The 24,931-nt window shown below is 42.7% G+C and overlaps 1 protein-coding gene across 2 annotated transcripts; it reads right to left on the bottom strand.

Annotated features, from left to right (window-relative positions):
• Positions 1-632: 632 nt before the first annotated feature.
• Positions 633-19,853, bottom strand: slc22a17 (solute carrier family 22 member 17). Of its 2 annotated transcripts, none has more exons than XM_080543842.1 (10): positions 19,488-19,853; positions 12,342-12,869; positions 10,631-10,734; positions 9,687-9,841; positions 9,016-9,181; positions 8,016-8,131; positions 7,740-7,845; positions 3,476-3,699; positions 2,038-2,149; positions 633-1,534 (listed from the first exon to the last, which is right to left on the bottom strand). In XM_080543842.1, the coding sequence occupies exons 2-10, from the start codon at positions 12,807-12,809 to the stop codon at positions 1,258-1,260; spliced, it is 1,728 nt and encodes a 575-aa protein (XP_080399968.1). In that variant the 5' UTR covers positions 12,810-12,869; positions 19,488-19,853; the 3' UTR covers positions 633-1,257. The 2 variants fall into 2 exon arrangements, with proteins under 2 accessions (XP_080399968.1, XP_080399969.1); XM_080543843.1 differs by having other exon boundaries at positions 1,522-1,579.
• Positions 19,854-24,931: the final 5,078 nt, after the last annotated feature.

The raw sequence follows: 24,931 nt of genomic DNA, 5'->3' as shown, positions 1-24,931 counted from the left end.
ACAGAGATATGTGTTACATATAGACCATGGAAGGAGTCAATTCTATATGGTAAACGTCTTTCTGCTGTACAGTATTAGTACAACATTCAAATCAATTGAATGGGCCCCAAGTTCTTAGCTCTGAAGCTCTGGTTCATCCTAACCTGTTCCTATGTGTTCCTATGTGTTCCTATGTGTTCCTCTGTGTTCCTCTGTGTTCCTCTGTGTTCCTCTGTGTTCCTCTGTGTTCCTCTGTGTTCCTATGTGTTCCTATGCCTCTAGTACAGTAAAGGAGTCTGAGAACTCACACCATAATACATAAACCGTGCTGGCTCCAGGCCAGGTTTAGAAAAGCAATTCATACAGTAATATATTATTTCATCACATCCAAGTAGTTTAAGGGACTTACAATTACAATGGAGAGTCAAATTGCACTATTTTCTATACTTCTGATTATAAGCCACCATTGAGGGCATTAATACAATCAAGAAATACAGTATTATTCAAATTGAATCATTGCATGTTTACAAAGTTTCCCCCAAACTACCCCCCGCCCCCCCGCCCCCAAGTTACTAAAACAAACAAAATCAAACCTCAAACCAATCAGTCCAGTTCTCTCCAGTCAGTCAACACAAGTCCTCTCTCATCTTGGCTTTGTGCCACGCTCTAGCGCAATAACCAGTTCCCCTCTAGACGTCAGCTCTGTGTAACAAACAACCACTGTTCTCTAACAGATAACCCAGCACTCATGAAGTTAAAGAAACTAAGTCTATGATGTTTTATACATGACAGGCCCCCATGCCACCCCTTGTCACCTTTGGGTGTCTGCCTCGTCATGTTCTGTGGGGTCACATACACTAAACAGTAGCCTGATGGAGGTGGTCTGGAGGGAGCATGAGCAGTAAGCGGCTGGCATTCAGAGCATCCAGGACATCCAGACACACAGGGACTGATGGGGGGGGGGGAAGATGCAGCAATGTAAGAATTACTTACATGTTAGTGTTAGGAATGAGTAGAAAATAACATTTTAGGAAGAGAAAAGTTGCGTGGTCGCGTCAACCACCTCCCTGCACTGTCTCTGCGCGGCCATCTTTAGCAGACAGCTAGCCTTAGCAGACCTCCACCCTTTTCCTCTCTTTCCCTCCCTTTACTCTCTCCCTCCTTCCCCCTCTCTCCGCTGCATGGACATGGTGATGAGACGGCGGGCGGGGTGAGGGAGGGTGGGTGGGTGGGTGGGCGGGTGGGGGCGATGTGTGTTTGTGTTGGCGTGTTTGCAGGCTAGGTCTCTGGGTTGGGTGTGGCCAGCAGGGGCACGTGGTCTCTTCTCCTCCGGCCCAGCGGGGGGCGCCGGTACAGCTCGCCGTCGGCCAGTGTCTGGGGCAGGGGTTTCCTCTTGCTCTCGGGCAGAAGCAGGATGGAGAGCACCGCCAGCAGGGCCAGGGAGGAGTACACCACGTGGTGGAGGAAGTAGCCGTAGTGGTTCCGCAGGTCCATGAGGGGGGAGCTTAGACGGCCCACGCAGCCCAACGCCAGCACAATCCCCACGCCGGTGCCCCTGGAGGAGGACAGGTCAGAGGACCCTCAGGACACCGCAACACTACTTCAATGCTCTCACAAGAAGAAAGACCATGTCTGGGCAGGGGTTCATATGAAGAGAGAGTCTAATACTCAAAACCCACCTGGTCACCAAGGCCTTTGGCCCATAGTTTAGCTATTTGGCGTTGTCTCTGTGTTTCTGTTTTTGTCTGTCTGACTGTCTTTCTGTACATTTGTAAAGCTTCCTTGGGTTCCTTGAAAGGCGCTATATAAATCTAAGATATTATTATTATTATTAGAGGCAACTATATTATACTATTATGATATGTAACATCTAGTAAATATCTAATAACTAATTAGCCTATTCAGGCTGATAACAGGCCTTAAATCAAGGTCTAGTATAGAGTATATGCCTATTCAGGCTTATGTGTGCAATGATACTATAATACCATCCCTAATAGGGAGGGAAAACGCATGGGTGAGGAAGTGTGATTGGATGTGTGATGGTGTGCAGGTCCTCACCTGATGATGGTGGGCATGATCTCTGCAGTGAAGAGGATACAGAGAGAGGCCGCAGCCTGGGAGGAGAAGAGGCCCAGTACAGAGAACACCGTGATGGCTGCCTCGCTCAGATCTGAGGAGGGGGGAGAGAGAGAAGAGTATCAGCCTCTACCACAGCTCCCCAGACAGACCCTTGATTACAGCTCACACCGAGACACTGCTTTGACTTTACTACCTCTGCAGTGTCCTACATAAAATGACATGTCATACAGCTTTCAGCCACAAGGGGGAGATATACTCTCATGGAAAGAGAATCAGTTCTGCCTGCACTATTGAGACCGTGACAAAACGTTGTGAAAACGTCATGTGATGCATCCCTTAACTTTGATTTTCTTTTAAGGTTTATCAAGGTACGGTAAGCATCAAGTAACTGACATGACCAATTTAAGATTTTAAAAAGGCTGCCCGTTCTTAACCACTGATACAAGGTCAGGTAAACTACACTGGTAACACTTCACATGAGGACACCCTATACTGTATAAAGGGTTTATAAATTATGTATAACTTGTTTATAAATTATTCACTATTTGTTTATATATGCTTTATGTATTATTATTATGGAACTATCATTTATTTATTGTATTTAATCGCACATACCGATACTTTTACTTATTCATCCGGTCATACCACTTTATGCTACATTTTATTTACTTGCTTAATTTTACTATATTTTTGTGTCCTTGACCTACATGGGGTGGTAGGTGATTCTTTTTTTTTTTTTTTCTGTCACAGACACTTTGCCATGTCCTGCATTTGATGTACTGACTCTACCATGTTTGAATCCTTTATGAACCATTAAAGGCAATTTGGGATTGGTATACATTGATTTACCTGTAAATCAATAATAATATAGGCATTGATTCTTGAAGAATATAAATGCCTCCTGCCTTTAGTTCAACTGTCTTACCCAATCACAAATAGAAGCTTGTTTTACTACACTGTTTGTAAACAATGTCATTCTAAACAAATAGACATAGATATACAATAGCTTCAAAACATGGTAGGAAATTAATATGAGAGTGGTATATGAACATTTCTCCTGCCCCATCCCTCAACTATCCGTCCAAAAAAGTAGTGAAAAAAAAGTGCTGTTGTTGTTGTTTGAATCCAGGATTGTCCCTTTAACAAACAGCCTTAACTCAACATTGCCTGATAGCTGCTTGTTGCCTGCCAAATAGTGAAGTGTCACTTAAATAAAGTGCTCCATCGACTACAACATCTATGTGTACGCTCGCTATTTGCGCACCAAGCGGCTATTTAACAATTCAAACTACTGAGCGACAACTGTTTGTTAATGGTTTATAAAGTATTTATAATATTTATAAGTATTTCCATCGCTTGATGGCTGTTGTTATGGTAGTAATCTGACCCTAGATGTGTGGCTCGAGCACCAACTTACACTCCATGAGTCCCAGGAGGATCAATGATGCCAGTCCTGTCATCGTCATGGCGAGGAGCAGGATACCGCGGCGTCCACACCTATCCACCGTTGCCCATAGCAGCAGCCAGGCCCCTCCACCCGCACAGACAGACAACAGATATGTCCAATAGAAGCTGGGCGCAGTGCCTCTGACATCACCCCGGAACGAGCTGTAACAGTGACTAATGCCATGAGAGATAAACCTGAGAAAGAGAGAGAGAAAGAGAGAAAGAGAGAGAGAAAGAGAGAAAGAGAGAGAGAAAGAGAGAGAGAGAGAGAGAGAAAGAGAGAGAGAAAGAGAGAGAGAAAGAGAGAGAGAAAGAGAGAAAGAGAGAGAGAAAGCAGAGGCATGAGAGGGAGGGAGAGAGAGAGAATGATTGATGGGTATAATTACATAATTCAATTATCTAAAAACATAAAGCTAATTCAAATTCAATTCATGAATAGAAAATTCCTAAAATCAAAACAATACAAGGCAGTAATGAAGTGGAGTGAACCTTTGGGTGATAAAACCGGAGAAACAAATGCCTTATGATGCAAAGGCATCTCCCTGTCTATTCTCATGGTACATAAGGCCTAGGCAGGCCAACTGTATTCTGATGGATAGCCTAACATATTGGCAAATAAATATCTCAAGAAGAAAGTCACTTTTAGGGCAACTAGGAATATACTAACTAGTCATATAATGGCCATCTCTGCCCTGTTTGTTTTCAACAAACGTGTTGATGTCCATTATTGTGCTAACATTACAGAAGAATATTGTTTAATCTTATTCCGTTTAAATATTTAACGCCCTTGGATGGAATATCCCTAGAGGCTATTCATTTTAGCCTGCGTAATCTCCAGCCTAAAGCATTGTGTGACAGACAGAATACTGCTGTCTTGCTTGCAATGTACCGTGGAAATTTACTGGGTATTGTAGACGGTGGGAAACAGTACCTGTGGCACCTGTTGTTGACACGATATGTCCCTCCCGCCACCCTCCCTATCTTTGTCCTTGTCTAGGGCACAATGTGCTCCCACCCTCGCTATAAGGAGGGAAAATTACTGTGCTGTTTTAGACATGTCACTGAGCACTGTTTTCATGTGTCTCCGCTTGCAACTATAATAAACTTATATTGTAATTCAAGACCTCTTGACTCTCGTCTCACCTTTACCACAGGTAATTAGGTGGATTTCTGCCAGGAGACCCTAGGCTAGTAATGGAGGAAACCCTGATAACCAAATATATTGAATGGTAATACTTTCCCTTACAATGCCTATCCAATCTCCTGCAGTGCTAGGTACTGTACTTCAAAGCAACCTTTTCAGATTCTGACAATTGCTTCTCGACCTTGTTTATACACATTCAATATCAAACATTGCTGAGGGCTACAAAGCCATTCCCCTCCCCCACCTGGGACAATCTGACCACATCTCTTTGTTCCTACTCCCCAAGTACACACCACTCATCAAAACCAACAGTCAGGACAGTTAAAACCTGGACTGAGGAAGGCGGCTCTACACTGAGTCAACGGCTTCACACTGCCCCCTGGCACCAGCTCAAAGCTCAGGCCACTCGGGACCACCACACAGACCTTGATCTGTACACCTCTTCTGTTATGGATTACATCAAGACATGTGGTGACAAAGTCACCTGCTACAAGCAGATAAGAACCTTCCCCAGCCAGAAACCCTGGATGAACAGAGAGGTCCGTTCACTGCTGAAGACACGCAACAACACCACCTTTAAATCAGGCGACACAGAGGCCTACAGCTCAGCCAGGGCTAGTCTGAAGAGGGGCATCAAGGAGACCAAGCTCAACCACAAACTGCGGATCGAGGAGCACTTCCAGAGCAACTCACACCCCCGTCGTATGTGGCAAGGCATCCAGACCATCACGGACTACAAATCCCAAAATGCAGCCCCCACCAGCACCGCGTTCCTATCCCACGAGCTAAACCACTTCTATGCTCGCTTCGACCGGGACAACAAAGAAACAGCCACCAAAGCCGAGCTCCCCCAAGACGACCAGCCACTCACGCTCTCCGAAGCTCTCTGACGCTCTCCGAAGCTCTCCGACGCTCACCAACTGAGCAATGTGGATGTTGGATTAGCTGTGGGCCCTGACTGCATTCCTGGCTGAGCCGCGGTCTACACACTGGCATTTCCAACCTGTCCCTGGCCCAGGCAGTTGTCCCTAAGTGCTTCAAAGCAATAACTATCGCGCCGGTGCCAAAGAACCCTGCTGCAGCGAATCTGAAAGACTTCCGCCCTGTTGTGGTCACGTCCGCCACCACGAAGTGCTTCGAGAAGACGCTCCTAAAAGCTCAGCTTTCCCCCCCGAACTAGACCACCAGCAGTACGCCTACCGCAAGAACAGGTCAACGGAGGATGCCATCTCCACGGCGCTTCACTCCAGCCTGACCCCACCTAGACACAAGCAACACCAACGCTAGGATGCTTGTTCATTGATTTCAGCTCAGATTTCATTTACCATCAGCCCCTCCAAGCTGGTCACCAGAGACCTTGGTTTCAGCACATCCCTCTGCAACTGGATCCTAGACTTCCTAACCAACATACCCCAGCTCGTCAAGTTGGACAACCAGTCCTCCTCCACCCTGACCCTGAACACCGGTGTGCCTCAAGGCTGCGTGCTGAGTAGGGCTGGGTATCGCCACTGATTTCCCAAAACGATTCGATTCCGATTCACAGCTCCCGATTCGATTCGATTCACGATTCGATTCGATTCGATTCCGATTCGATCTAGTTACAATATACATTTTTTGCTTGAATATGAAAGAGATTCTCAGAACTAATGCTATAAATGGTTCAAGGAACCCTATAACATGTAGCATTGTTAAACATATCAATGAATTGACTCCAAAGCAGTTACATTAATGTACTTTTTATGACTTTGCTTTTGTCCAGCTCATCTCTATCGTCACATTTTTTTAATCCAAAATGCACCCAGACATCTGACTTTAAGCCTGGTGGTGACTTGAGTGTCCCTGCCATCGCCATGTTTTTAGATTTTAGTGTTGAGACCTCACGTTACGTGAGATATGATAAATTATTGTAGCGCGAGATCTGGCCACGAGATCTCGTTGCGGGTTGAAGCTGCAAAAAAAAAAAAAAAAAAAAAGATCGATCTCGGGATTTATGAATCGATAATCGCTCATTTAATGAAGATCGATTCAGAATCGGGAAATCGATTTTTTTAACCCAGCCCTAGTGCTGAGCCCCCTCCTCTACTCCCTCTTCACCTACGACTGCATGTCGATGCATGGCTCTAATTCCATCAGTAGGTAGGCCTGATAAGTAACAACGACGAGCCGGCCAACAGGGAGGAGGTCCAGCAACTGGCGGTGTGGTGTGCTGACAACAACCTGGCCTTCAACACCAGTAAGACCAAGGAGATCATTGTGGACTTCAGAAAAGCTGGGGGCTGCGTACACTTCCCCATCTACATCAATGAGATGGAGGTGGGGCGTGTTCCCAGCTTCAAGTTTCTGGGGGTCCATATCTCCGAGGACCTCTCTTGGACCTCAACACCTCTTCATTGGTCAAAAAGGCACAGCAGCACCTATACTTCCTGAGGAGGAGGAAGGAAAGCCCAGCTGTCTCCCAGGATCCTGACCAACTTCTACCGCTGCACCATTGAGAGCATCCTAACCAACTGCATCACAGTGTAGTACAGCAACTGCAATGTGTCCGACCAGACGGCCCTGCAACGGGTGGTGAAAACCACCCAGCGTATCAGTGGTTATTTATTCTGTATCCACACACACACAACTCTTCACTTTCTGGTGTTGCAGGTTAAATTACTGCTTTGACGGGTACTTCACAGACACGTTACACGCCAAACGCACATGCGGCGACACAGCGTGTATTCTAATGTCTGCCCAGTAAGCGCCTTTGTGTCAAGTTCAACTGCATGTTTGGGGCGGAGAAACTCACATTTGTAGGGGTGTGTCTTGAATATCATATACACGCTTATTCTCATCAGGCTATTTTGTTGTTATTTACAAGCCTAACGATAATGATGAAAAAATCTAATTTCTACAACTGTTATTTGATTCCCGAATAATTGTCCTTTCCAAAAACAAGGAACGGAATACGAGTGCTTTGTCGTTTTTCTGATTTCCGCTCTGAAAATGAATGGCAAACGAGATACATGGACCAATTCATGAAGTGAACAATAAAAAAAACATAGTAAATCAGAATCAGAACTGACCCCAACCCTACAGGGAAGTGACTTACGAGGTGAAGCCGAGCACACACATGTTCTTCCAGATGTTCCTGCTGTGGATGAGCTCTGGGAAGGACAGGTGAGGGCGCGTGGAGGGGGACGGCTCTGACTCCAGCTCTGCAGTGACCACCACAACACACCACCACGTCATAACACCACAGGAGGTACAGCACATCAGCAGAGCATGTGCAGTTGAAGCAAAACCAAGCATCGGAAAACATATGATATGTTCACAGAGATATGAGGATCACATTTCATCTCATCATCAAGTAGATTTCCGCACAAACCTGTGAAGCTATCATCATCCCTCTCTCTATCTCTCCGTTCACTGAAGGAGGTCAGGTCAGCAGACCTCTCTGAGAGGAGGAGCCAACGAGGAGACTCCGGAAACAACCCCGGAATACTGCAGGGAGACAAATGGACATTTCACATGTTTATTCTAAATAACTTGTTCTGTAACAGTAGCCTTTTCCAAAGACTGAAAAGGTCTCATTTATTGTGCTCTGTTAAATTTGGGATTTGCAATCAATTGTAACCCTGTAACAAAAGACTGCACGTCGCAGAACAGACCAGTACTAATATGATCTGACTTCTGCTAATGGCTAAATGTGGCAGGGGGATTGAAATCAATACAATCTTATGGTGCTTTCAGCAAGTCAGTTTTCATTCAGCTCTTTAAAGGGCCAATCTGGGACTCTAACAACAAAGCGTTTACTTTTGTTGGTAAAAAAGCTGTGGGATGGGGCTGGAGACATTAAACCACAAATTAATAGATGGAGATTTTTTTGGGCAACGACTGACCCATGAGATAAAAAAATATCTAAAGTTGTATCCATTTTCTATACAGTAGCTATACAGTATTTGTTTACAATTACATTGTTTACAAACAGTGGAGTAAAACATGTTAATATGTTTGGTTCTGATGGGTTAAAACAGTTGAGCTAAGCCCCTGAGGTATTTATCAATTTACTCTTCCAGAATCAATACATATAATTAATTAAGTACCTAAATCCCAGATTTGCCACTTAGATTAAATGACTGCCAAGCTGCCCCATTCCTTTCTCCTACTCTCCCCTTTCTCTTCTATCGTGCCCCATATTATACAAAGAACACACACGCACATGCAAACACACACACACACAGACACACAGACACACAGATGCACGGACACACGCGCACACGCACACACACGCAGGCACACATGCAGGCACACATGCAGGCACACATGCGGGCACACACACACACACACACACACACACACACACACACACACACACACTCACTCACCCATAGGTGAGGAACAGAGAGAGCGGAGCTGCCCCAGCTCCCAGTAAGCCCCTCCAGGACTGGCAACCTAGAGCTACACCAAGCAACAACAGCTCCCCAGCAACTGTAGTCAGGCCCGCCGCCATGGTGACCAGCAGTCGTAATGAAGGGTCACAGAGTTCAAGACCTGAGGTATGACACAAACATAAAAACAACACTGCCATTAGTACACAGGTTTGTTTTGCATTGTAGCCTATGTTCTTTAGAAGGTAGGAATCAGAGAGCAGGGGTGACAGGACAGAAAGGGTGAGGACAGGGGGTCGAACCCCAGTCCCTGGTCGATATTCAGGTGCGCACTAGTTGGGGCAGGTAAAGCCACTCGGCCAAACTCCGGAACAGGCTACATCTTGACTGTCCATCCTAAAGTCCTCTTCACCCCCCACTACCCCTCTGTACAGTTCCTCTTCCTCTATTGTAATAATAAAAAAATAAAAAAGTAATCCTTCTTTCTTCTAGCATTGTGACTGGCCCAAAAAAACGTTTTTTTCATATCATGACTGATATATAAAGGATTCACTTACTTTAGACAAATGCACTTGTTTGTAAGTCCCTTTGGATTAAAGCGTCTGCTAAATGTCAACAAATGTAAAAATGTCTTATTTCCTTGTCCGCTGTCATTGTCTGTTACTCACGTGATATGTAAAGTATGAGGTAGACACCAGCACTAGCAGCAGCCAGACAGAAGCGCATGGCGATGAAGACAGGGGGAGAGGGAGAGACGCACACCAGCACGCCGAACACCACAGAGAGGGTCAGAGAGGTCAGCAGAGTCTTCAACCTGCCCAGTCTGAGGGAGCAAAATGAGATTAGAATAGATTCAGAGCTGTGTTTTGTCATGTCAACTCATGACCCTGCTAAACATTATTGGCTGGTTTCAAATACACAGATAAACCTGGTCCTAAAAGAAATCCTTTATAAATCCAGACTTTTCTTAAGTCTGGATTTATAAAGGATTTACTGCATTGAGGTGCCTTTTCAATCTATTAAAGAACTGGGACAATTTAAGATGATGTAAAACAAGCAGAATTCATTATTAAAGGTCAGTTGACTGAATGGAAATCCCACTTTGTCAAGGAGTTGTCTCAACCTATGTGTGCCCAAAAAGCTACATCCATTCTTTCACTACTAACAAACATAGAGCTAGCAAATTGGCATCATCTCACTAGAAATCTTTTAAAAGGTCCACATCCTCCATTCCGCCCCAGTCTCTTTCACATCTAGTGTGGGGCCATTTATAGTGTGTGGTTGAGTTCCAATTCTAATGTGTGGTTGAGTTCCAATTCCACGAAGGGTGCACTCATCCACTCCCCCACGTGCATTTAAAAGTGATGGACTGGTTTAAAAATGGACTCGAGGGACTTCATGTTCCACCATAGCCAAACACAAATCGTTTGAAAGCTCGATGAGGAGAAAAAGAGAGTACACTTCACAGAGTACACATTTACCTGTTAGATACTTAGCAGTAGACACTTTTATCCAAAGCGATGTACAACAAGTACATCTGTCTGAAGTAAGTGAATCATCTATACATCAGTCATCATAAGAAAAGCCTGTTATCTCTCTCTGCCTCTCTCACCTGTCCGCAGCATAGCCCATTCCCAGGCAGCCCGTCAGAACCCCGAGTATGAAGCAGACCTCCTCCACTGGGACCAGCCAGTACTGACCACACACCAGGTCCCACTAGGCAAGGGGTGGAGGGGTAGGATCCGCAGGAGAACAGGGAGAGACAGACATGGAGGAGTATCTGTTAATGCACTGTATAGTAGTCATTCCACCAATGTTATTGTTCAAAATACCATAGGACAAAAAACAATATAGATATATATTTTTTCAAACTGTAGTCAACTGTGATTATTCATTACCGTATTTCTCTTGGGTGTAAACAATGTAATTGTAAATAAAGACCTGTATACCTTCAAAAAAGGATACAACTATTTATCTCATAGATGGTCAGTCCTTGCATCTGAAGCTCCATCTATTAATTTGTGGTTTAATGTCTCCAGCCCCATCCCTCAGCTGTTCACCAATGAAAGTAAACACTCTGTTGTTTGAGTCCCAGATCGGCCCTTTAAAGACCTGAATGAAAACTGACTTGCTGAAAGCTCCATAAGAGTGTATTGATTTCAATTTCCCTCTTCAGCACTTCAGTACTTGATTTTTGACAGTCTGGCAGTTTGAATCATATGATCATAATGATCTACAAACATTCAGAGGTCAGTCAGAAAGCTTCTGCTAATGACACCTTACGTAATTGTTTGCTTTTGGGACAAGAGGCCCAAAAAAATGCCAAACCTGCAGATAAACAAGTTAACGAACTCCCTGAGCCGGTTTTCTTCTACATGCCTTACATGCATTATGACGACTCGGCTGAATACTTTCCCCCCATTGCCAGGGCCAACTAGAACTTGTTCTTGTCAAGGGAAAACAGATTTGTTCCTCAACCAAACCAATACATTTAAAAGGGAGTTGCATACGCTTATGCTTAATGATTGGTGGTGGTGGGGACTGGTCATGGCTTGTTCATGCTTCCACCAGAAGCTGCTGAACCAGTAGTGGTGAGTTCAGTAGTGGTGATTATAGTGATGGATCACGACTTAGGCAATACGCTAAATCCAGCCATCTATCCAAGAATGTAAACGTGTAGGCCTAAGCGTAGAACGAATGACCCTCCTACTGTCCACCACAAGCACATGGAAACAGAATGTTGGGAGTGTGTCTTTTTCCTGGTGGCACCTTGAAATGACTCTGTGTTCGGCTAACCACAGAGCGCCTACAGCCTAAGGCTGACATAACATAACATGGAAGGACAGGGTGTGTGCTGCCCGCCTCCTACGTCACCAGCCACAGAATTAAAAATAAACAGAGAGAGCCCGCACGGAAGAGGAAGAGAAGAAGAGAAGCTCCATGTCTCGGAAAAACTGGGTGGGGTAGAAATAAGAGTCCTACCAGCTAGAGGCATCGGGCATGATGAGACATGGGGCTCAAAGGAACGGTTTAAAATCATTAACAGTTGAGTAAAAAGAGTAATAATTAGTTCTCTCTCCAAAGCATTGGCGTATGTTCGCTGACACCGCAGTGATTAGTCATTTCTAAAGACATACTCGTCAAATATCTGTTATTATACAGAATAACCCTAACCCTTTCTCACAATGTAAAGTATAGTGTAAACATCTCGTTACAATCTGCTGACGTATGACATCACTTCCTGTTCTCCTGCTTTTAAGACCCTGGGAAATGCCAGGTAATCATGAACACAATGAGACGGCGACAAGAGTCCCTTGAGGTACCTCGGTCACAATATTATTCCTCAGTCCCTCTGTGACGTTGTAGTCCCAGCCGGCTTCACAGTCCACCACCTCTGACTGGCTCCCGTTCACATACTGCTTACACTGGGACGGCCCCCCGCTGTCGCCCACTCTGTCACCCTTCTCCCAGGGCAGGGAGGCGTTGAGGACCTGGGGGGCAGGCGAGGGTCCCGGAAGGCGGCAGTGGTGGGGCGAGTTGAGGGTGATCAGGGGGTCAGAGGAGAGGAGGAAGGCCAGGAAGAGGTTGGGCAGGATGGAGAGACAGATAAGCATCCTCTGCTTCTTTCTCCCCAGAGCCAGGACCATCACCTCCCCCGTGGGAGGAAGCAAGGGGGGAGGCGGGAGGGAGGAGGAGGGGGCGGGAGAGGAGGGGGTGGGAGAGGAGGGGAGAGAGGGAGGGGGTGGGGGGCAGGGGGAAGGGGAGGGGAGGGGAGAGTCTGGTGATGTCATGACTGAGGGCCAGAGAGGTTGTGGTCACTCCTCGGGAGGAGTGAGAGGTGTGGTGAATATCTATGGGATGAAACAGACACATGGTTAGACTAACACTTCTACTATAGTGCATCTGCAAAGTACGAGGAGGAAACATCATCTGTTATTCAGGCAAAGGTTTCAAAACTCTTATCGGACATAACTTTAGATATCAACGTAATTACATATTTATTCAATTACTATTCCCTTTCAAAGTTGGCTACAGCTGACAGATCAGCAAACGAAGGGGAGCAACAATCCATTCAAATTAGGCGGGTTTACTTATTCAATTGGTGTATTACAATTAGGCCTACTGTTGCTGAGTCAAACAGTGAAAGTTAATCTCTTATCATTCATGTGACACACGTGTGGAGAACTACATACTTCTTCAGTATAACTGTGCATGGCAAGTCTAGAAAGGAATTTGGACACCCTGTGCTGCATCAACTAAGCTATACGTGCACATGGTCCAGCTCCAGTCTGCGTTGTGATGTTCCACAAGGCCAGGAGGAAGCACTGCCAAGAGAACTCCAGCGGTTACATAAGAGGCTTATTCCGACAGGGAAAACTACTGCATGGACAAGGAATCCAGTCCATACATGTTTAGTGTTACAAAACACACCACCGAATGACACAATTTGCAACACGTCACATTGTAACAACATAATTAAATGACACTGACTATTATGGGGGTCTTATGGGGGTCCCTGCCAGGCCCGGATTAACCCCCTAGGGTGCCCTAGGGTGACCAGACTTGATGTGTGCCCCCCCCCCCCCAACACACACACCCTCCTACTTTGCAAGTGAAAGTGTGTTATTTACTATGGTTACAAAACCCATAGATTTACAAGAGCATATATCAAGGCAGTGGGCCTTGAGTCCAAAAAGTTCATCTATCTTTCATCTATCTTTCAAATACTGAATTACCTGTTTGTCCATTTTGATTGCACTTCCTAATAAACTCTCCACAGTAAAACCCAATGTAGCCCTATGTATTGCAAGACCCATCGTTCACCCAAGTTTCATAAAAAATTGTCCCAGTTGTGTCCGATAAAATACAAATGGACAAAGGGGCGGATTTAGGATCGCAGGAGATCCGGGGCTTAGCCCAGAGGGAGAATATAATGTGCGCGCGGAGCGCGCCGGAAAATTTTGCCTTCAACCTTCAACTTACCACCACCTTAAAGCGGACAAAAGGCACTGGAGAACACATATACATTCACACCCTTTAATGAAGCAAACTAATTGTGGTGGTTCTGGGCACAGAGGGAGGTCAGCACACGTAGCTCCCCTTGTCAGTCACCATCATTTATATTTGTATAGAATTACATAATTGATGGGCTGAGGCTAGTTATGTTACAGTATGTATATCAGGGCAGACTCTGTGCTCACCACTTATATTGTATTGATTGTCTTGTCCTGTGTTATATGACGATATATTACATGTATTGTTGGCCTGTGTATAGTACTGTGAAATCAAATCCCCCCTGGGACATTAAACAAACTTAGTTAGTTAGCGTTACATCTTAGGATAGATTTGAGTCATGTTCTGTATACATACATACTACCATAAGGGCATACTTAATGTGGTTACTCCATGTTTACTAGCTGTAACATTAACGTTACATCATTCTTTTTCACTTGTTACTCAGTCAACCAGAGTGCAGATATCAAAGACTATCGGCCTGTTATTCACTTTATTTGTATAAGTATTATCCTTTGTTTGATTTCTTACCATGTACCGTAACAGTACCTTGCTATGTTTCATTTTCATTATAACATAACGTTATGTTATGATAGCCAGCTAGCATTAGCAAACCGGAAAAGTAGTGTCAGTGAGTCAGTCACCTTTCTAATAAGATTCACAAACCTGAAACATCATCTATGTCATCACTGCTGGTGAAGTCATTGTTGTCAGCTGCTGATACTGCTGCTGCAACAGTTCTTGGCGCTTGTTTTGTTGAAAACAACTTTGGGATATCCATCCTTACAATTTTGCAAGTCAGGCACTGAATGAGATCACTTCTTCTTCAGGGCAGGGCAGGCTACGCAGTACGCAGGCTAATGTCGCGCAGCTGCTGCCTCTCTGTTGGACTCCGGTACTGCACGTTACTCACGAGAGTTTTTTTTTTTTTTTTTTTTATTTATTTATTTTAAGTAAAACATTCGGGGCTTTTCAGAAAACATCCGGGGCTTGAGCCCAAGTAGCCACCCCCTAGCGCCGCCCCTGATCAGAGACCGAATCATAGTCCCTCATTTCATCGGTGGGTGACCATAACCCAATCGTGATCTTAGAATGATAAGGTTCTATCTCCGTTTAGAATGATAAGGTTCTATCTCCGTTTAGAATGATAAGGTTCTATCTCAGTTTAGAACGATAAGGTTCTATCTCCGTTTAGAACGATAAGGTTCTATCTCCGTTTAGAATGATAAGGTTCTATCTCCGTTTAGAATGATAAGGTTCTATCTCCGTTTAGAATGATAAGGTTCTATCTCCGTTTAGAATGATAAGGTTCTATCTCCGTTCGTTTAGAATGATAAGGTTCTATCTCCGTTTAGAATGGGAAGGTTCTATCTCCGTTTAGAATGATAAGGTTCTATCTCCGTTTAGAATGATACGGTTCTATCTCCGTTTAGAATGAAACTGGAGAAACAAGACTGGTTAGATGAACTAAAATGCACACAGGTTGAAGAGGCATGGCTAGGTTTCAAAACCAAATTCCTAAATATTATTGACAGTATAGCCCGCATGGGAACCACCAGGGTTAAAGCCCGATCGGAACCATGGATGAATTCGGACATTCTAAATGCTATGAAAGTCAGAGACCTAAAATGCTCTGAAGTTCAAAAATGCAAATCAAAATTAGTGAAACACTTAAACGAAGATCACAAAACCCACTTTGAGAAAATTAAAAAACAATGCAACAAACTATGCAATCAGGTAATTACCATGACCAAATCTGCTAAGAAAGAATACCTCGATAACAAAATCGAAGAAAACTTAAACAAACCACGTGACCTTTGGAAGCTACTTAATAGCCAACTAGGTTGCAGTCAAAAACTCAAAACCAGGTCTACAAACATCAGCATAAAATCTGGAGATTCTCTCCTTACAGACAAGCTGGATGTGGCTAAGTGCTTAAACACTTTCTTTACAACCATAGCCACTAAATTAGTTAACAATCTACCACCCCACTCAGGGCGTTATGGTGTAGAGCACATCCGTGCGTTCTACAATAAACTGGGTGTACGCAAAGATGATTTTAAACTCTCCATGGTGTCAAACGATGAGGTGTTTAAAAAGCTGGGCGCTCTACACTCAGAAAAGGCCACGGGCCATGACAATATTCCAGCCAGATTTCTAAAAGACTCAGCTGCCTCCATTACCCCAATCATCACCCACATAATAAACCTCTCCATCAAACAGGGACACGTCCCCCTTGACTTTAAAATAGCAAGGGTAACCCCACTGTATAAAAAAGGAAGCAAATTAGACCCAGGCAACTACCGACCTGTTTCTATTCTTAATTCCATCTCGAAACTTATGGAAAAAATAGTTTATGAACAGGTTGATAGGTACCTTACCGAAAAAAATCTGATGTATGAATTTCAATCAGGATTCAGAACATCCCATTCCACTGACACATGCCTTCTCTATTTGAACGACCACATCAACCATGAGGTGGACTCGGGCAAGTACTGCGGCATGGTCATGCTGGACCTCCAGAAGGCCTTCGACACAGTAGATCACCACATATTGTTAGATAAACTGAAAGCAATTGGGTTCGATAGAACATCGGTGGGCTGGATGCAATCCTACTTAGAGGGGAGGGAACAGGTGGTTAGTGTGAACGGAACACTGTCCCCCCCCCTCCCAGTGACCTGCGGCGTTCCACAAGGAAGCATATTGGGACCTTTACTGTTCCTAATATATGTGAATGACATGTCATCAGCATGTGATTGCAATTTGTTCCTGTTCGCGGATGACTCGGCTCTGCTGGTCTCTGACAGGGACATATTGCAGGTGGAAAAAGCGCTAAGCACTGAACTGAGTAGGGCTGGGTTCAAAAAATCGATTTCGCGATTCTGAATCGATCTTCATTAAAATGAGCGATTATCGATTCATAAATCCCGAGATCGATTTTTTTTTTTTTTTTTTTTTTTGCTTGCAGCTTCAACCCGCAACGAGATCTCGTGGCCAGATCTCGCGCTACAAGAATTTATCATATCTCACGCAACGTGAGGTCTCAACACTAAAATCTAAAAACATGGCGATGGCAGGGACACTCAAGTCACCACCAGGCTTAAAGTCAGATGCAGTCCAGCATTTTGGATTTAAAAAATGTGACGTTAGAGATGAGCTGGACAAAAGCAAAGTCATATGTAAATAAAAAGTACATTCATGTAACTGCTTTGGAGTCAATTCATTGATATGTTTAACAATGCTACATGTTATAGGGTTCCTTGAACCATTTATAGCATTAGTTCGGAGAATCTCTTTCATATTCAAGCAAAAAATTTATATTGTAACTAGATCGAATCGGAATCGAATCGAATCTAATCGAATCGTGAATCGAATCGAATTGGGAGCTGTGAATCGGAATCGAATCGTTTTGGGAAATCAGTGGCGATACCCAGCCCTAGAACTGAGTAGAATCTGCATCTGGCTAGCTGACAATAAACTATCAATACAACTAGGTAAAACTGAAACCATCCTATACGGATCCCCATCTAAACTCAGAAAGGCTGAACATTTTAAAATAAAAGTGGGTAACATTAATATCACAAGAAAAGAGGATATTACATACCTGGGCTCCATCTTAGAGGCAAATCTTTCCGGAGATAAAATGGCAGCAAAAGTAATCAAAAAAGTGAACCATAGAACTAGATTCTTGTACGGGATATCCTCACTTGTCAGTAAAAACACACTGAGGACCCTATCAGGAGCTCTCATTCAATGTCACTTCGACTATGCCGTAACATCATGGTACTATAGAACCACAAAGGCCCATAAAACAAGACTCCAGACAGCCCAAAATAAACTGGTTAGGCTTCTGCTAGGCCTCAACCCTAGGACACATCTAACCGCTGCTCATTTTTTGAGCCTTGATTGGCTACGAGTAGTTGACAGAGTGCAGCAGCTTGCACTGGGCCTGGTCTTCAAGATACGCTACACCACAAAGACACCCAAGTACCTGTCAACATACTTCCAAAAAGTGAACAACGTCCACACATACAACACCAGAGGAAGCTCCACGAACCACGTTCAACCGCGTTGCACCACAAACAAGGGGTTAAACTCGTTTGCAAACTATGCAGTAAAAATGTGGAACGCCCTTCCTATAATCTTAAAGGAGTGCAAAACACTGCCCACCTTCAAAACCACTCTCAAAAAACATTTACAGGAGGCTGCAATCCGTAACTGGACCCTCTAAATCAAAAATCTGATTAAAAGACCCGAACTACCCACTGTACATACTTTGTGTTTTGTCCCCCGCCCCCACCTGTGGTGTATGTCCCCACCTGTCCTACCCGCTGTACATACCTGATGTTTTGTTGTATTGTATATCTAGTATTGTTCTTCCCATGATGGATGTATTTTTATCTTGTAGATAGTAATAGTTATTTGTCTGTATTATCTTGTAGATAGTACTAGTTTTTTCCCTTTTTTTTTTCCTGTCTGTCTTACATGTAACGATGAATTGAAAATCAAGGACCCCAATTGAAATAAGCCAGTGGCTTTCTTGGGTTTTTATCCTTTTAGTTGACCTTGTATGTAATATGTACTTACATGTACCTACTTCTGCAAATCTTCTAATAAAGTTTTCAATCAATCAATCAAATGATAAGGTTCTATCTCCGTTTAGAATGATACGGTTCTATCTCCGTTTAGAATGATAAGGTTCTATCTCCGTTTAGAATGATAAGGTTCTATCTCCGTTTAGAATGATAAGGTTCTATCTCCGTTTAGGGCAGTTCAGAGATATTGAGCGTCAACGTTTTTACGAGAGGGTCACACAGGACTCGTTAGCCCATGCAAATAAGTCGTTTGTTTTCGAGGTGATTAGCCATGTGGATTTCCCAGTGTTTGCTTTGAGCGCAGAGCCGTGTGCCAGAGAGCACAATTGTTTAAAGGAGCAGGCAGGGCATACGTTTGTTGGGAATCTGCCATCTCGGGGCCATCGCGGCAAAATTCAGTTAGAAGTTCCAAACAACTTCCACCCTACAGTATATATAACCCCCCAAGATGGACTTGCAGTTTCCGACATCTGTTTTCTGCATGCATTCTTGCATTCTTACTCCACATTCATCGTCATCGCGCACTTGTCTGTGACTGGGGGGGGGCACTCGCAATTATTTATCTTTTTATACACGATAGCCTAAATATAACCGTTAGTTTTGTACCTGTGTGGATGACTTCCAGTAAATATAGCCTATATTTTAAAAATGTGCGCAAAATATTTTAAAGGTCTCTTCATTGTCCGAATAATTTGGTGCCCCCCCATTGGCTGGTGCCCCAGGGCATTCACCCGATGCAATGTATGGATAATCCGGGCTTGGTCCCTGCGTGCGCACACCTTCCAACATCTCACTCTCAAATTAAAATCATATTCTCGGGATGCGTGGCATGGCATGACCATAGTGTTAGAAATGACTTACCCCTTTTTTCTTACCCCAGATGATTGCACTCGTCCCGAATTCTTCTTATATTCCAGAATTGCCCGTTGTCACTTCTTTCAAACCTCCGTTTTGGTCAATCCCAAACATTGCAGGGGGGGACAGAGGTTGGGACAGTTGTTCCTCGAATTGAGTTGCGATTTTCACCGCATTCCCTTCCGATCTAGCCTCTATGTTGCTTTGTCTGTTATTCCATCCTGGGGTGACATTCTGTCCCGACAGAAAGAGTTGAAGCCTATGAAGTGCTGGCGACACTGATGTCATAGCCTACCACCTTGGGGACAACGTGGGGTTTCTACATAGAAGACTTTGGAGAAATCCGTATTTGCTGTATTGGCATAATGGTTATTGATGCTCTTCTACCGATCGCTGGCTGCGATCATTGCGTGTAAAAGGTTGACTTCACTAGGCTATAGCCAAGTTTAATGCCCGCCGACATTAAATAACAAAATAATTAAATAATAAATGATTATTTCCGACACCAACTTAAAGGGGACGGGGACGTATGGTCCAATTGGTGAATCGACCGATCCCTCCTCTCTCTGGGACAAAGGGTGGAAGGAAACTGCATTGAACCCTCGGTAAAAAAGCGAGCTGGGAACTCGTGGAACTTCGTGAGAGATCGGATGAGATCGTAGAGGAGACGTCCCCCTGGTACACAGCATGTTGAGCCTGCTGCCTGCCACGTGGCGGGGACATAGGCCTGTGTGATGGATCAATATCATACATTAGTCTCACGGTTGAGAGTGAAAAAAGAAAACAAGTTCATTGGTGAGCCTATAATGCTGTATCTGGTGTTGTGTTTACCTGAACTGTTGCTGTTGTGTAGTATGTATCATACTAGTATCATACTAGGGTCATTTTTTAAATACGGTGCCTTTTCCATCCCCACTCCCCAGTACTAAATCATGTTGTATTTTGTCTAAATTTGGACAAATACTAATTCCATTAGGTTTTTCATGTATAGTGAATTGTTATTTATTATGAATACAATGATATGGGCTTCTAAGTTGTTGTTTTCTACATTTTAAAAGCTTTGGTTAAAGATGTAAATTTGATTTTGCATGGGATTTGGGATGTCCCCAGTGTTGTTCATTCTACTTCAATCCCCAAAAATAATTATTAAAAACATATACATTTCCAAATATGTTATTATTATTTCATTTTCCTGATCAATATCTATTGAAATCAAATATAGTTTTTATCCATTTAAAAAAAAAAATTTGTACAAAAAATTAAGGTTTTGCTTACAATATTGCTTGTCCCTGCGATCACTGTCCACCCTGTTATGCTGTGTTAATGTCCCTTTTAAAAGAAAACCATATTTCTCAATCACATCACTCTCATGAGGTGACATCACATCAGTGGAGGGGATTTCAAATGTTGTAAGCTGTGTGATTTTCTACCTCTTTTACCATCTGATGTTTATGTTTTTATCCAGTGAGTTTAATGTGGTTGACCATAACGTGTCCACCCTGTTATGCCTAAATATTGAGGAGATCAATCAAATTGAATAATTTCCAAAAATAGTATTTAGTGCAAATTAGATTCCTCATCAAGTATTCATGGTCATTCTAGGCATTATGCTAACACAGGCAGGCTAAAGGCTAACTTTAACTCAAAATGTCCACCCTGTTAGTGTCCACCCTGTTAGTGTCCACTCTGTTCTGGAGACACTCGCCCTATTCAACTACAGAGGGTATTCTAAATAAAATAAAATGTAGGTGCCTGAGCTCGACCACTATGTTTTTCAGCAAGCTAGATATGTCCTTTATATAATAGAACATTAAAATATAGATAAATCAACAATTTATTTTTCACAAGTTATGAAGTCCAAATGAATGAATGAATGAATGAATGAATGGACTTTATTGTCATTGCTACAGTACAGGTACCAAACAACGAAATTTTAGGAGGGGTGGCTCCCCTGGTGTTAGGAAAGAAAAAAAAAAAAACTTTTAGAAAAAGAATAAAATCACAAGAAGGTAAGGAGCTGGTTTACATAAATAAAGGCTATGTACACAATCCACTAAATGGCACCGTATAAAAAAATGACCCACTAGTATCATAGTATGGTCATTGGGCTATGTTACATTTTTTGCCATGCTGCCCAACCTCGATAGTTGTTTTATTCTCTCATATAATAAGCCAATCTGCCCTCCTACCATTGGCAGACTCAGTGTTAGTGCATCTGTATTTGATTAATAGGGTCACACATGCGATGTAATCACTCCCTCCAAATGGAGGTCACAGAGACCTAAACTATTTTCAAAGCATCAACCTACAAATTAACAAATGCATCCATTATCAAAAGGGAAAGTATAAGATACAATATAATAATTCTGCTGTTGATACTCAGGATGCTGCCCTTTACTATGTAGCCTACTACGCAGACATTCACTGTTGCACCACATTCCAAACGAGTTGACTGTGTTCAGCCAGCACCTGACCAGCCAGAGGAGGGTCTCCCTTGGAACCTGGTTCCTCTCAAGGTTTCTTCCTACCAGTTAATATTGTTTATATATGGTATTCAGTGTTTATATTGTTTGTATTGTTCTTGTTGTAAATACTGAAAACGTAAAAAGGCACAATATGTATTTATTTTCATGAGTTTTCATGAGTTTTCATTCATTAAAAAAAAAAGAGTTTACATTAATATTTCATTCATATTGTTTGTTATGAATGAAAACTCATATTGTTTTTTAATTATGAATTATGAACACTTTTTTTTACCTCCCAGCTGAATTGAAGGAATTGTGACTTTCTTTGCTCATCCATAACATTTGTAATTTTCTGAATACCAAATTAATACTGGACACTAAGCAAACTGTTTTTTGACTACCTCAAAGTACCACATGTGTCTGATCAGACTCCTGTGGGTAGTTTGAGGGTTTTGAAAAAAAGTTATACAAATATATTTTATTGATTGATTGATTGATTGATAACACTTCCAGTGAATGACGGGGCAGTGGATTGTGGGCCTGCTTGGGGACAGTGGGCCCAAAGGCCATGCTGCTGGCCCAGCATGAGATGGGAGTTAGTGCCAGACGGGCTGTGTACTCTTTCAAACAATATATATAGATGAAGGTGATGCAATTGAACCAAAAACAATGAAAAAAAAATACTTTGTTATCATTTATTTAACAAAATCTTTTACAAAGATGCCAATTTCTACTGAGGACAAGGTTAGGACACCCTATGGCCTAAAGCTATTGCCCCGTTTGGCTGACATAACTCAATTAGACGTTTCCTATAACTGTCCACCAGTCTCTGACAGCGACTGGGAGAAGGTTTTTCCCACTCCTCCATGCAGAATCCTTTCAGCTGTGTGATGTTTGAGGAGTGTCTTGCATGCACAGCCTGTTTCAAATCCCCCCACAGCATCTCAATAACATTTTGATCCAGGCTTTTGACTTTCCAGAACTCTCCATTTCTTTCTTTTGAACCATTCCTTGGATTTACTGGAATGTTTTGGGTCATTGTCTTGTTGCATCATGGTCCACATCCACTTCAGCTTACATTTTTGGACAGATGGTCTCACATTTTCCTCAAGCACACTCTGATACAATTAAGAATTTATAGTGGAATCTTTGATGGTGAGCTGGCCAGACCCTGATGCAACAAAGCATTTTTTTTTAAATGTTCTCCACTTGTAAATTATTTTCTGGACATCTTTTTAAATCCCTTCCCAGACTCATGCACATCTAGAACCTTCTTTCTGAAGGCCACAGAGAGATCTTTTTATCTTACCATGGGGATAGATAGATAGATAGATAGATAGATAGATAGATAGATAGATAGATAGATAGATAGACTTTATTTGTCATTGCTACAGTACAGGTACCAAACAACGAAATTGAGGAGGGGAGGCTCCCCTGGTGTTTAGGAAAGGAAAAAGAAACACATTTTGGAAAAAGCATAGATGCATAAAATCACAAGAAGGTAAGGAGCTGGTTTACATCAATAGAGGCTATGTACACAATCCACTGTACTATACTGCACAGATAGTCAACTAGGGTTGTCATATTTCACAAGAAAGTATTTTTTCACATTATTTTAAAGTGTCACAGTTTGCAGGCTTGAAAATGTACCACTTACTTCAACAAACCAAACTAAATGTCTGATGTTGAAATAAAACAGGCTCCTCCAAAATCCTCTCTTAACGATGTTCTAATAATTTGTACCTGATGTGGCGCACTTGATTCTAATTTTAGGCATTTTCAGTAGTAATAAATGTGAAGGTGTCCTAACTTTTTCCTCACAAGAAAATTGCATTTCTATTAATTACATTACATTATTATTATTATTTTTTTATAATAAATGTTTTCAGTTTTATTGTTTATTTATATTATATTTATATTATTGTTGTTATTATTATTATAGTTTATTGTTTAGTTATATTAATATACTCTCAATATTGTTCAAATGAAAATCAAATGTCCATATGTTTAAATATGTTGAAAAAGACAAAGGTTTTGATGGGGTGTCCTATCTTTTTCACATGACTGTATATTATGTATTAACCAAGGAGAGTCTTGCTTGATTGTTAAATCAAAAGGTATTCATGTAAGTAAGTGTTGTTTCTTGTAAAATAGTTTGTATAAGAGGATTTTAAAGTTGCAAAATACCCCTTCCATTTATTGTGTAGTTGAGAGCATAGTATATCTCTTTCAAACATACTAGGTGTTGAGTAACTTGAGGTGATGAGGTGAAATACTGTTTTCTTTCTTCATTCTGTGGAGACGTTGCAGTCCTGGGACCACAGATTGCCCCACTGACACATCGATGGTCATTTCAACATCCCCAGACATGTGAACTTTACAGCCATAAGAACACTTCTAACACACAGCCATAACTATACAGCCATCTCTCTTTCACTTTCTCCCTCTCTCCTTTTACAAACACAAACACAATCATAGGAGCCACTCACAGGCTGCCCCTATGTCTCACATAGTCAAATACTAACCTAACCCCTTTCAATAATAGTGTCCATACATAGAAAAGGAAAACAACATGAACATGCTGGCTTTCTTCCTACTTAACATTTATGTGTAAAAATACCAACATTCCAATTCCAGGTCAACAGACCATCATCGGGGTGAAGAATAGTGTCTTTCACACAAAGCCTCTAACCATTTTCATTTGCATTGTTGTCATATCCTGGAAATACATATAGATACTATATTCGATGTGTAGCTCAAGTGGAGGCGTGTGGCCTCTTGTTTCCTATCTATCTGTAATCGTCGCCACAGCAAGGCTCGAGGTCTCTGATGCTATCTCTCTGTCTCTGTTCCATGATGTGTTGAAATCTTACCCAGCCTACATAGACGGCTCTGCTTATTCTCCATAAAACCCCCTAAGTCATGGTGCCTGTTTGTAACGGTATTGGCAGACAGTGAATGTTAATGCTGCCCTGAAGTGACCAA

Source organism: Nansenia antarctica (genome assembly GCF_963989245.1).
Source record: "Nansenia antarctica genome assembly, chromosome: 13".
Lineage (NCBI taxonomy): Eukaryota > Metazoa > Chordata > Actinopteri > Argentiniformes > Microstomatidae > Nansenia > Nansenia antarctica.
This window is presented reverse-complemented; position numbering and strand designations above follow the sequence as displayed.

Excerpts from the sequence above, each read along its gene's own strand:
- slc22a17 (XM_080543842.1), bottom strand. The coding sequence starts at position 12,809 with ATGACATCACCAGACTCTCCCCTCCCCTCCCCTTCCCCCTGCCCCCCA. Across the intron at positions 8,132-9,015 it reads TCTCTGTTCCTCACCTATGG|TATTCCGGGGTTGTTTCCGG; the intron begins GTGAGTGAGTGT and ends GTCTCCCTGCAG. Across the intron at positions 3,700-7,739 it reads TGTGTGCTCGGCTTCACCTC|GTTTATCTCTCATGGCATTA; the intron begins GTAAGTCACTTC and ends TCTCTTTCTCAG.